This window comes from Epinephelus fuscoguttatus, linkage group LG20 (genome assembly GCF_011397635.1).
Source record: "Epinephelus fuscoguttatus linkage group LG20, E.fuscoguttatus.final_Chr_v1".
Classification (NCBI taxonomy): Eukaryota; Metazoa; Chordata; class Actinopteri; order Perciformes; family Serranidae; genus Epinephelus; species Epinephelus fuscoguttatus.
Genome location: NC_064771.1, coordinates 30737722 through 30751215, shown reverse-complemented (window position 1 = coordinate 30751215; position 13494 = coordinate 30737722). Strand labels below are relative to the sequence as shown.

At 41.6% G+C, this 13494-nt stretch overlaps 1 protein-coding gene across 1 annotated transcript; it reads left to right on the top strand.

Annotated features, from left to right (window-relative positions):
- The first annotated feature begins 400 nt into the window (after positions 1 to 400).
- Positions 401 to 13265, top strand: lsm12b (LSM12 homolog b). The gene is made up of 5 exons (XM_049563849.1): positions 401 to 564; positions 4792 to 4925; positions 8769 to 8878; positions 10521 to 10647; positions 12654 to 13265. The coding sequence occupies exons 1-5, from the start codon at positions 438 to 440 to the stop codon at positions 12744 to 12746; spliced, it is 591 nt and encodes a 196-aa protein (XP_049419806.1). The 5' UTR covers positions 401 to 437; the 3' UTR covers positions 12747 to 13265.
- Positions 13266 to 13494: the final 229 nt, after the last annotated feature.

Here is a 13494-nt window from a genome sequence, read left to right as displayed (position 1 = left end):
CAGGCAGTGTGAGGAAAAATAATGTGTTTTCTGAACATTAAAGCATATAAACATGTTCTGGGAGAAACCCAAAATACAAATATGAACGTGAATATGAGCACATTATGGGACCTTTAAATGACTTGGAGAGCGGATGAATGAAGAGTGCAGCGTGAACCCAGTGTGACGTCACCCACTGGTTTGTGGCAGTGGGAGACAAAGCCTCAACTTTGTCCTTCGGTTAATTAAATAATATTCACATTTACGCTACATTTTAAGCGTTAAGAAGGTGGTTTAACGATAAAACGCGGAGTTAAATTGATAAAATGGTGAATATAAATGGCCGTATTTGAATAAATGACCATAACGCGACGTAGTTCGACACGCCCAGGTTTCGTCTGAATACGACATCGCGTCGCTTTACGTAAGGCAGGCGCTCCGGTTTCCTGGCGGAGAAGATGGCGGCTCCTGGACCGGGGGAGTATTTCAGCGTCGGGAGCCATGTCTCTTGCCTCACCTGCTTGGGCCAACGTCTGCAAGGAGAAGTGGTCGCGTTTGACTACCAGTCCAAGATGTTAACTCTGAGTATCCTTTTGTTTGTGTCGAGCTGCGGTCGGCTCGCTGGCCTGCCTGGCTGCAAGGGCCTGTAGGGTAACCGAAAATATGTCAAATAGTGATCCGCGCAGGCGTAATTGGTGGGAGCTGAGTTAGATATCTTTGTCCTTTTTAAATATTTCCACCGGCGAGGTACTCCTCCGTTTATCTCGTGTGTGTCGAAGACGCTGTAGGTGTCGCCGGGTCATTTCACGGCTTCTCGCTATCTGCTGAGGAAGAGCATGTGTTTTGAATCCACTCATTGTATTGCCAGACCCCAACATGGATCACTATCTGGCAACGGAGGCATCATGGCTGTGTGCTCTCAACAGGCATAAACCGTTGCTAGTTAGCAAGCTAACTGACATTCACCGCATCTCGCCCGGGCTCTCGCGCACACGTTGACCTCACATACTCGGTGGTGTCATTTTTTGGGATGTGCCAGCGGTTTGTTTCCCCAAAGCTAGTGATGAATTGACACGAGTTCCCCTCCACGCTACAATCAAGTTGCTGTTAGCTCGGCTAGCATGCTAAGTTTCGGTCAACCCCACACTGCCGCTACTAGCTCAATTAACGGTATTAGCATTCCCGAGCTTATCAGCTGGGCTTTCTCCCCCCGTGTCTCGTCCGATTCTGGTGACATTGTGATTATTGGGTGATTATGGGGTGGAGTTGTGTTTCATTTCACTAAGATTCAGGTAGCAGAGGCATCATGGGTTCATCAGGGAGCGTATCTGTTCCCCAGCTCAACATCCTGTTAATGTGACACATGAAGGAGGCATTTCAAAGGGCTGTATCTTCTCAGGAGTGTTTCCCCTTAGGTCAAATGTTCAGTGTATGTTTACCTTGGTTAATATGTTTTAATCATCCACCTACAGTTTATAGCCTTCTGATGTTATACTGCTTAAAACCCACGCCCTCAAATTGCAGGCAAGACAGTTTTCCTGACTTTAGACGTCAGTGTCGCCACATTAGAGGAACAGATTTTTACGAATCAAACTACATTTGAAACTTCAGTTTTTCTTTATGCTTTTGCAATTTGAGCTGAGAAGATAGCCCTGACACATTTCTGACAATGTTACTTTACTTTAAAAGTCATATAAATATTTGTAAATATTTAAAATCACTAAGAAGTGTGTCTTGTGTTATATTGAGGGAATATAGAGCTGGGGGACATGGGATAATGGGACCGTTGCAACCACTCCATTCATTACAAATAAGGCTGGGTTGCTGGTGATTTGAATTGAGAAGATAGCTCTGACCTTTCTCCGACAATACTAGTTTATATCGAGACGTATAAATATTCGTAAGTGTTTAAAATCACTAGGAAGACAGGTGTAAAGTGTGTATCATGTGTTATGTTTTGGGAATATAGAGCTGGGGGACATATAGCTGATGTTATACTGCTTGAAACCTACGCCCTCAAATTCACGGGCAAGACAGTTTTCCTGACTTTAGACATTAGTGTCTTCACAGTAGATGAACAGATTTTTTTGATTCAAACTGCATTTTAAAAGTCTATCTTTCTCATGCCTTTTCAGTTTGAACTGAGAACATAGCCCTGACACATTTCTGACAATGTTACTTTACATTAAGTGATGTATAAATATTTGTCTAAAATCATTAGGAACACAGATGTAAAGTGTGTCTGGTGGTATATTAAGAGAATATAGAGCTGGGGGACATAGGATCATGGGACCGTCGTGACGACTTGCTGCTGATTTGACTTGAGAAGATAACGCTCACCTCTCTCCGACACTACTAGTTTATATCGAGACATGAAAATATTTGTAAATGTTTAAAATCACCAGGAGGACAGTGGTAAAGTGTTTTGTGTTGTATTATGGGAATATAGAGCTGGGAAACAAAATCATGGGAACGTAGCGACGACTTCATTCATTAAAGTTAACGTCGGCTTGCTGGTGAACGTGTCTACACCCATTTCTGTGTGCATGTGTGTAATGCACATTACTTAGGTGGCATGCTGGGCTACCTCATGATGCACACTAATGTCACAAGGCAGGGATACTTGATTTGCCTGTGGGACAACTTCTGCAAATTGGCAGGAGAGTTACAAACATTAGTAATATTTAATAGTCTATATCAGGGGTGTCAAACTCATTGTAGTTCATGGTCCCTATTCTCTGTATTTGATCTCAGGTGGGCCGCACCAGTAAAAACCATTGTAGAATGACCTTGAAATAATAACAACCTTCACATTTTTCATCTTATTTCAGTGTAAAGTTCAAGTACATTTTAAAAATATGTATCTACTTAATAACAGATGATGACCAGCCTGAGATATCGTAAGGAAAAAAGTGCAATGTCTGCAGTGTGTCTCAGTTTTTCCACATTCAGTCAGTCTGCGACTCGCTGTCATTATATTTTTCCTTACGTTTCCACTCTTGCAGTAATGCTGGCATCACCACACAGAAAACTAAAGCGGAAGCTATTTAAGAAGCAGGTTAAGTTATCCCTTGCCTCACAAACTATTTACGCATCCAACAAAAGTGTTTTGTACTGGCGCAGCTGGGTGACAGTATTTTGCACAATGTTCAATATCTTTAAGTGCGACCATAGTGTTAATTTTATTTTCAGAGAACTGTTTTCTGGTCCGGGTGGAAAAGCCTCTGAAGCAGTATTTTACGTGAATTAGGATACTCATTACTCAGCCTTCACAACTGCTTCAGTATTAGCTGTGCAAAGTCATCTAGTGGGGCGTATCGGACCTTTTGGAGGGCGGTTTGACACCCCTGGTCTATATAATAAATGAAATGCCTGTTTTCAACCTGTCAACATTTGCTGTCCATGCTCATCTTGGCCAGGGGGCATATCCAGTCTCAGCAGCCCCGCACAGATCAGGTGCATAAAGGGGTGTGTCTAGGATTTGCCAAAAAACACAATAGTAATCTATTGAGTGGCTGATAAATATGGGGATCCAGCAGCCACAGTGGCAGGTGGACTAAAAAGTAAATTTCCAACCCTGTCCAGCACCACGAATACATTCAAAGTACAAAAACATTCATCAGTTTATTTTCGTTGTGAGTTAGAAATGATCGTCACGCCACCTGGCACCTCACAGGCTGTAAGTTGAGTATCACTGTCTTAAAGTGTAGTAAACGCCGATGCGGACAAGCTGTGGGGTGAGACGCTGAATGAATGAAGTTAGTACAGTGTACAGATTTGACAGTTGGCATCACAGGCCTTTTGGCATGTTAAAACGGTTTAACACTTGAGTGCCGTCCAAGATAAACTGAATTAACAACACAGTCAAACTAGTTTTTAGTAAACCATCAAAGTCAGTTAGTGTTGGACGTTCACACGAAGCTTTCTACGTTAGGTTTAATTTAATGTCGTACAGCTCAGAATGAACCGAGGATCTGTCCAGTATTGAAAGTTTGAGCTTTCAGACTTGAAGGTGATGCTGTCAAAGTTATGACAGGTTAAATTCTGTTCTGACTTCTGTCTTTTGTTGGATCAATCAGCCCCCAAAAAATTTAAGAACCCTTTGAGAGCTGATGCAAAACGAATATGTAAATCAGACTAAAATATGGAGAACGCCTGCCGTGCCATCAGCATCACAGTGACAAGTCTGACAGGCTGCTCCTGTGTTACTGATGTTCCCGATAGGGTGAGCCTCGAGGCCCTGGTCTGTCAGGTTCTCTGAAAACCACAGATTTATGTCAAGATAAAGTTGCAGCAATTGCCTTTTACTTTTTGTGTATATGTTTCTGTATGTAAATTCAGAATTTGGCTGCTTTCACTTGAAATTTTAATTCTGGGAAAATGAACAAGACTTCATCAAACCTGAGTTTGTGTTATAAAATCAGGCGCTCTGTAAAATAAGTTGAGCTGCATTGCATAAGTCAAAAGATAATTTAGTGGGCTTTTTTAGCAGAGAAAGTCATTCAAAATCACAATGTTAGCACTTGGTTTGCTGCTATGTACATGGGCATGAGCAGTCTAAACACATTTCCAACCATTCTTCATTCATTCATCTGTGATTACTATAGGTGGCAGCACTGCCTTTGCCTCTGTAACTGGCACCACCTCTCACGGTCAGTGTTACTCAGCCAGTGTTCTCTGTATCATGAGCCTCTCTGTGCAGTCTAACTGATGGTGTTCAGGTTCACAAGGGGTCAGATGTCAGTGGTCATTTTGTGTCGTGATGCCTTGTCATGAAGTTGTGTTTGTGCCTTGACTTTACTTCTCTCAAAGAATGTGCTTCCTCCAGCGGTAAGCCAAACCTCAACGACGTCATCCTGATCAACTTAGCCTATGTTTCTGATGTGGACATAATTAATGACCGCACTGAGACTCCACCCCCACTAGCATCACTGAATGTTAGCAAGGTAAGTGCGTCCTGTTTGTGTTTGTCCTCTTCATGTGTCGATGTGCGCCTCAGTTGATGATCACGAAGAATGTGATGGGAACGATTACTGTCAGAGTCTGATAAATCAAAAGTATATATCATCATGTAGTCTGAGCCGTGACTCCATTCAGGAGCTGGATTCCCTGAAATATGTGGTCAGTTACGGCAGGTCCATGACAGGATGTGCAAACGTGAGTGTGAGGCTCGTTCCCAAATGTCCAAATCTAATGGTGCATTTAGGGGAAATTTGTCACTTGGTAGTTTTTCTCATAAAGCCAGCAAAGTGGAGGTTGTGATTTGTCACCTCAGCACATGATGCAGAACTAAAGGTTTACTCTGCAGGTATTGCTGCTCACTATTTGTAAGCGCAACATTTAACCATGGCCGCTCCTCCCTACACTACTTGTAGCTCACATTGTATCAGGCTAACAAAGCTAACACTAGCAGTAGTCTGACCCACAGGATGTAAAGTGTGAGTAAAAGCCTGCCATTGGCCGGCTATTTCAGTTGACATTCCACTCCCCTCTGTGTGCTACCATTGTGTAAGGGCACTGTTGCTGCATCCTGGGTGTAGCACTGCCAAAATAACTGTGATTGGTTTAGAGAAATACAAACAACCCAGAGCATTTTTTTCCCCACTATACCAGAATGAAAAGAGTGCTGGGTGACACAGCGCTGTGGAGACAGGTCAGGCTGCGCTAGACAATGGAGGCACCTGCCCGAAAGTGACGGCCAACCCCAGATTCACTCATTTTAGAACGAAATCTCTCCGTTTAGTGTTTCTGTTTGCTATATTTGTGTTTTTCGGGGATGTGATTGTGTCCAGCGTGCTGCTACTAGTACCTTTTGACTGGACTTTATGAAGTCCGGATCACCTGCACACTGTTATTTGCTGAGGCTACGTGCCCGTAAATGTCCCGAGTACAGCAAAATAAGAGGAAAAACCAGGCGGAGTCAGATAAATACACGGAGGGATTACTTTTGTACAAGTATGTACATTGTTTTTTTTGTTGTTGTTTTTTCGGAAAATCCTACTTAGTATATATTTTTTAAAGGAATACTTCAGCCACAAAATGACCATTTGTAAATCAGTTGGCGTGTTACCTTGCCTTGCCTTACCATGCCTCCGTGGAAAACAGCAAACATATTGATTTATTGGTCAATTTGGACCATTTATAACAACAACAGAACTATATCAAAACATCTGTTTGCAATTTCTCACAGAACTTGTGCTGTTTAATCCAAGTCCCATTTATCCAGTTGTGTGCTCAGTTCTTCCCACACATGCATTTCCCTAGAATTTCAGTATCTGATCCTGGCTCTGAAGAGAGCAAAGAGAAGTTTCACTTTCACTTCAGTTTTAAACAGTAAGGTTTTCGCAATAATACATGTGTTTGGGAGGTACTGAGCACAACTGGATAAAAGGGACTTGGATTATACTGCAGGAGTTGTGTGAGAGTTTACAAACTGATGTTGCTGTTGGTAAACATGGTCCCCAGTCAATCAATAAATCAATATGTTTGCCATTTCCCGTGGAGGTATGGGAGAGAGTCTTCTAACACAGCATGACTACCTGATTTACAAACAGACATTCTGTGGTTAAGGTATTCCTTTAAGTAGAAAGCACTCTACCTGATAAATATGACAGTCATTTAATATTTCCTGATGTTATGAGCTCAGGAGGGTCAGTGAATGCACCATAAAAGAACCTAGCAGCCACAAAGGACTCTTTTATAATGAGGCTGGAAAGTGTTTGCTGTTAACTGCCTTGTCAGCTTGTAAAGACCTATTTGGTGTAGAAATATGGACCACGGAGGATCCAGCCCCTGAACTGGGACACAACAGACAAAAACCCGCTTATAGACGGATCTGTTACACTGCTTAAATAAATCATGTGTTAGATTATGTCTTATGATTAGCAGGCGGCTTACTCGAGTTGCTTTCTGCTCACTGAAGGCTGGGCTAAGCTCTTCACTCTTTGATCCTACATGAGAATACTTGTTAGGCAAGTCAGTGAAAGTGAAATGTAAACTTATATTGTTGAGCAAACGAGAGCAATCCATAGAAACAGAATGAGAGTAGAACGGACACTCCCATTCAAATAAGCAGTCAAAATGGCGGCCAGTTTTATGTGTACTGTTGCCTTTGCCTTCCTTCCCGATTCCTGAACTTGTGTATTTGCGGATATTGAGTACTGATCCGATACCACTGCTTAAAAAAAATAATTAGCATCAGTATACTAGTAACCCTGTATGGATGTGAAGTGGCATGGCTCAGGTTAAACCCTCTGTAACATGAACAAACATACAGAGAATGAACGCCATAGAACTTTATTGTGCTAAATGCCAACGTTACACTTTTTACAAGAAATCCGTTCTTCTTCGGCGTTCATTTGCCAGCAGCTGCACAGGTTACTTCTTTTACACTGGTGAAGAATTGATTTTCAGGAAACCTGCTGTTCCTAGTGTGAAGCTACTTTCAAGTTTATCAATACATTACGTGGTATCGGATCAGTGCCAGTCCAGCATTTGAGGCAGTATCAGAGGCATTTTCAACACTAGTATTGGTATCGAAACAACTCTACTAACTTCTGTATAACTTCTGTAAAACAAACCGACATGCGGCAAGAAATAAACTCACTTACCTAACGGCCCAGTTCAGTACATTTACATGCACAGTTAAGTTGAGCTACGGTTATAGCGGCAAGAATGGGCCTACTGGACTTTTTAGATTTTAAGAGAAAATGTGTAGTGCAAACATGTATGTAAATGTTTTGTCAGTTGATTGCACACAATTTAAGTATTGTATATTGTAACCGAAATAAACTATTCAGTCATTCATTCATTCATTCATAGCTAGACGAGGCCATTTCATTGGACTACTGTCCTTGTCGCAGTACAAGCACAGGAGGGGAATTGATTTATTGACCGAAGTATGTACAACACCACCACAATAGGTGGCGATATGCCCCCTTTCAGTTTGTTAGTATTTGACCTTTTTCCAGCTGACCTATTATGTCTCAGACCAAACAATCGAGCGTCGTCCAGCTGTTCTGCCACGTTTTTGACCAGGTCGCCATTTTGTTTTTCCTCCCATCCGTATATTTTAAAATTAACTCTTTTCAGCTGACACAGCATGAACTGTGTCCCTTAGTGCGTCCAAAAATGCACCGCTCTGGATGTAGATTTCTCCATGTTGTTACTGGTTGCTTCTTCTGTTACGCATTTTATGCCATTTGACTTCCGGGTCAAAGCCCAGGGCGGACACTGGAGCATGCATAGCGTGCAAAGCAATCTGGGTTGGATTGACTGTATACATGCAGGAGGAATTCAGCTCCTGATCGCATTGCCTGGGTGTGTTAGTCCAACTTTAAGAAATTTGATTTAGCGCAATGTGTTTTAAAAGTCTGGTTTTAGTCGGACTAACACAATAAATCGATTTTCTGTAGTGTGATGTAAACGTGCTGACTGACTTGTGTTGGTATCGTAACTAACACCAATTGCCATTTTCTTTTGAACTAGTCAGAGGACCACGGCACACATCTTAATGTCTGCTCTACTCTCATTCTCTTTCTATGGCGAGATCACTTTGTTGTGGTAATTGTGTATGCTAATTAGACAATATAATCTGTCTCTTATGGAGCAGAAGCTCGTGAGTGAGATTTCCTCGAGGTGTTAAATAAAACAGCAAAAGAGAAAATGTTGAAACTGTCCCGACGTTCTTACTGCAATTAAAAATAAAAAGCTGTTCCCAGTTCAAAGCCGTAGAATCAAGTGATGTTTGATGTTAAGAATGCCTTTTTGTTCTGTTCAACTCTTCACAGCTTGCCAATCGAGCACGGACAGAAAAGGAGGACAAGCTGTCCCAAGCCTATGCAATCAGTGCTGGGGTTTCTGTGGAGGGCCAACAGCTATTCCAGACTATTCACAAAACGTAAGAACTTCTTCTGTCGTTTAGTTGCTGATCAGGTCAACAGCGTCAGTCCTGCTCAATGTTCTGTAGTGAAGTTTCACTACATATGTGTCAGGCAATTAAAAGCAACTGAGTGTCACCAAGACAGGGTTTCTACACAGTGTGGAAAAGCATGAAGTTTAGTTTAGTTTAGTTTAGTCATTTCCAGGTTTGGATAAGTATGGGAAAAAGAAAAGAGTAGACAATTCTATATCCAGACTATTGCCTCAGTTGTGTTTTTTAAAATACAAAATTCAACGATTTCTAAAAATAAAGTGTTTTATGGTGTTTAGAGCTCAGCAAGAAGGCGAGTGCAAAGCAGAGCGAACTTGAAAGCATCACAGAACCAAATATTGAGCTTGTCTGAACATTTTCTGAGTTATGCAGTGATGTATTTATCAGAAAAGTAAACTGACTACTTTTATGAGTTATGAAGCCTTTTATGGCTGTGCACGTCTTGTTACCATGGACACAGTGAATAAACAAAGCTGCACAAATGCTGTGAACATTAAATTATCTAACTTTTTATTAACTCATTTTTTGTTCCTCTTCATAAAAGAACTTTAAACATATGGGGGGAACCGTAATATATGATTTACCACCTCCACTCCAGATATTTCAGCTCTACCTGGATTGCATTTAAAATCATTTTGGGGTGAATTGTGTGCAGGTTGTAATCAGTAAGCAGCGGCATGTCCTATGTTTGTGTGGCAAATGAAACAAGGCTGTTAACTCACCTGGTTTGTGGCTCCGTCAGTCCAGCTAGAAAAGTCTTAACACACAGTTTGTTTTTGCTGTTAGTCGCTGTAATTGTTAAATCAGGTGTCAGATTTTAGCTGATCTCACACCAGTTTAAATAAAAAAAGAAATGCACACTGAGATCTGGAACAAAATGGCCACAAAATATCTTGCCTTCAAAAAGCCAAGCATGATTTTATTTCATGGTCTTGACATCAACTGTCAAACTTTTTTTGTGACAGCTGAAAAACAGGAAAACGGAGCTTATGTGTAGTTCACTAGCTGATTATTTTATCTTCATATAATAAAACATGAGCAACAGTTTCCTTCCTGTCTCCTTTGGCTGTCTGAAAAAGTTGAATTTGTGTGTCAAATTCACATTTTGTCAAGTGACATGTTTGATGGTTTCAGATTTTAGTCTCAGATGTCTGATCAGACTGTCTTTAAGTCAATGGTACCACTGTGTAGATGTTTCCCTACTTTATAGGACAGATGCAACTTTCAGTCAGTGATCAAGCCATCATTAAATTATTCTTATTTCTTTTTAAGAGAATCATAATTTTACTCTCATAGTTTTTTGTCCTGTCAGATAATTCAAGGTCATGTAGAAGTTTTCTGTGTTCCAGGTCTCTAAATTTTGGGAAGGATCAAACACATCAGCAGCCAGATTCATTTATTCACCATATTTGACGTAGAAATAGTTACATGTTAGTGGATACTGTATTCGGACATCCTCCAGTCATAACAGTCATGAAAGTTCTTCTGCTGAGAAAACGTTCTGATAAATGTCTGAATGAAAATCACTTCCTGACATGTTTCATAGTTTGCTTCACAAACACAACATCTTTTCAGCAGCAGATGGGATGATGTTTACTTTTCTTTGCAGCATCAAAGACTGTAAATGGCAGGAGAAGAACATTATTGTGATGGACGACGTCGTAATCTCGCCGCCTTACCAGGTTGAGAACTGCAAAGGCAAAGAGGGAAGCGCTTTAAGTCATGTACGCAAAATAGTAAGTATGCTTTTTATCTCTACAATATTTCACTACAGATACTCGACTTCAGGGCTGCAGCGAACAATGTTCATGCACATTGTCCAGGGTCTGAAATTAACATCCGCTAAGCACCAAATGCAGGTAGATTTTCCCACGATGGCGGGTTAATGTTTGTACCAAAATAGTCATGTAATAAATAACTAACTATGCTGAGAGTCCCAACTGCATTTTGGTGTCATTTACAGACGTACTGCTATCTGTGTTGCAGTTTGAGACACACACACACAGACTACCTAGATGTGTTTTTACATGGGGCTTAACAGCATGGCTAAACTGACCACCGTTGTGCTCCTAGTTTCGCAGCACAGTTTACCCCTCAGGACATCAGCTACGCCACTCAACTATCACTTGCCAACAGTCTGCTGCTTGATACCGCTGTTTGGGTTGGTTAAAAATCTTGGTCAGTTTTTTTCATCTACTAGTCCTCTTGGCCGGTGAGACAAAAAGTTAATTTCGGACACTGGTACAGTCGTGTGCATGTGTGTACCTGTCTGCAGATACACTGCACCCCTGTTCCTCACACACATGACTCCAGACACACTAGATGGGAATCTGTTGAGTGCACCTTTCAAGTTTTCATTAACACCACTCTTAGAGTATTCTGTCCACACAAGCACCTTCACACTCCTGAAAGTTTTTCTCCTATTTGACTGTCAGCTGGTAGAGCTTCAGTATCATACCTGCTGCCATCTGCACTCCATTTAAATGAATATATAGTTTTTCAACATGTTTTATACATGAAAAGCCCCAACAGTAGTTGTGAATGAAACGAGAGCTAGAGAGAGAAGTGAAAGCTTTGCCTTATTCTCGGTTTTGCCAAATTACTGAAAATGACGGACTCAGCACACACATAAGTTTCAACTTTGAAAAGGTGTAGGGGGACAGACACTCTGATTGAAGCATATGGACACCTTAAGGCCCAGACACACCAAACCAGCGTCAACTGAACTAGCATTGATGAAAGCCCTCTGCTGCGTCGCCTCTCGGCCAAAAAGTTGCACATGAATGCACCAAACTGACGGCAAACAAGTGTGTATGTTCTGCACCTGCGTGAGAGGACATACCCCCCCACACCAGCAGGTGGCGGTCATCTGTGATTGCAACTCAATAAGGAAAACTGGAAGACCGCCTTGACGCCAGTTAGCATATTAACGACACAATCCAGTGTTGAACGAACAGAGCAATATTTCTCATGCCCCACTGAGCAATAACACAAATCATCAGAGTATCCCTGATCTAGATAAAGTAAATCGTCCACAGTGCACCGAGCTAAGTCTGCCTGGTAGCCTTGTGTGTCCCTGAGGCCTGAGTATTTTTTAATTCTTTGCAATGGGAACGCTGCATTTTTACACAAGGCTACAAATGCCAGCGTCAGGATTAGGCACTGAGTGTCTATTTTGCACTGAGCGCTGCATGTTTGGCCCTTTTCTTCTGGTCACCGAGAACTTAAAACCATTTACTGTCACTTTTAATTCAGCTATTCAATCGTGGTGGAGATGAGGCAGGACAAATACCACAAAGACTGATTGTCACATCTTGCAGACATGCTCTATCTCTTCATGCTTCAGCCCTCGGTTCATCCAGAGCAAGTACTTTACCTTGTACCATCATTTTTACTTCCTTCGTCATTTCATATCGTAGCAAGAAGATGCAACCCAAAAAAAATGCTTTCAGACGTTCCCAGCTGGATGTTTTCAGAAGAGCGTCTAGTGTTTTCAGCCGGGGGGAAAACCCTTAGGAGGAAACATTTTCCGACCAGCGGGTATTTGGTCAGACTAGAACATATCAACCAACCGACCAGAAAATGTCAGCCCAAGTTTTTAGGACATGTATTTGTGATTATTTTGAGACAACAAGGTTCATAAAATTCAATAGTCTGCTTTACTGTGTTGCTCAATGAACGGCACGAGACGTGTTTCAGAATTGGTGTCTGATTTTTAAATGTCGTTTTATTCTTCTTCCAGGTTGAGAAACATTTTAGAGACGTGGAAAGTCAGAAGTCCATGCAACGTTCACAAGCACAGCAAACACAGAAGGACTCCACTTTATCTTCTTGAGTTGGCAGTGTGGGTCGGCCGGGGAAGGCGACGCGGGTGGTTTTGTTCCCACTGCCAGACTAAGTCGGCATTCCTTGTCCTCAGTCTGAGACCACAAGGAGGAGCGCTGAGGGCCCTGGATCCAGAAGATCAAAATACCATTAAATGAAAAAGACAAAAAAGAGAGGAAAGATTAAATCTTAAATTAGACTTTATAAAGAATAATTTAAACATGAACCATAAAGCGACCATAGTTTCCTTAACTAACTTGTCTCATTCTGCCCCTACTCCTCCCCATCCTCCTCCCCTCCTGTCCCTGAAGCCTTTTCTTTTTCCGCCCTCCTTCCTTTGCCTTCAGTTCCATTTCAAAAAGAGAAAACTAGAGCAGTCAGAAAGGCTTGTTAGCTTTATTTTCTGTCATTGTTTCCTTTTTTGCTGTATCCATGTTCTACTGTCTGTATTTTCTGTATTTTAAACAAAATGTGACTTGAAACGCCACACTTTAAAGGACATTTTCTAAAATAAAAGTAACAAAAATTCTGACTGTAATACTGTAATTTTCAACAACTTTTTGACGGACTCACGAAGAACAAAATTTTATTAACACATTCTGAAACATTCCTCAACTGTGGGGGCTTTATTGCAGGGTAAAACACTGAGCTTGTGTCGCTGGAATATTTGTGCTTTGCTTGTAAATTCGCCGTTGTCCTCGGGGTGACCATCAGGTTTCTTTTCATGGATTGTCTCGTAGCCTGATTTGTGATGCAAC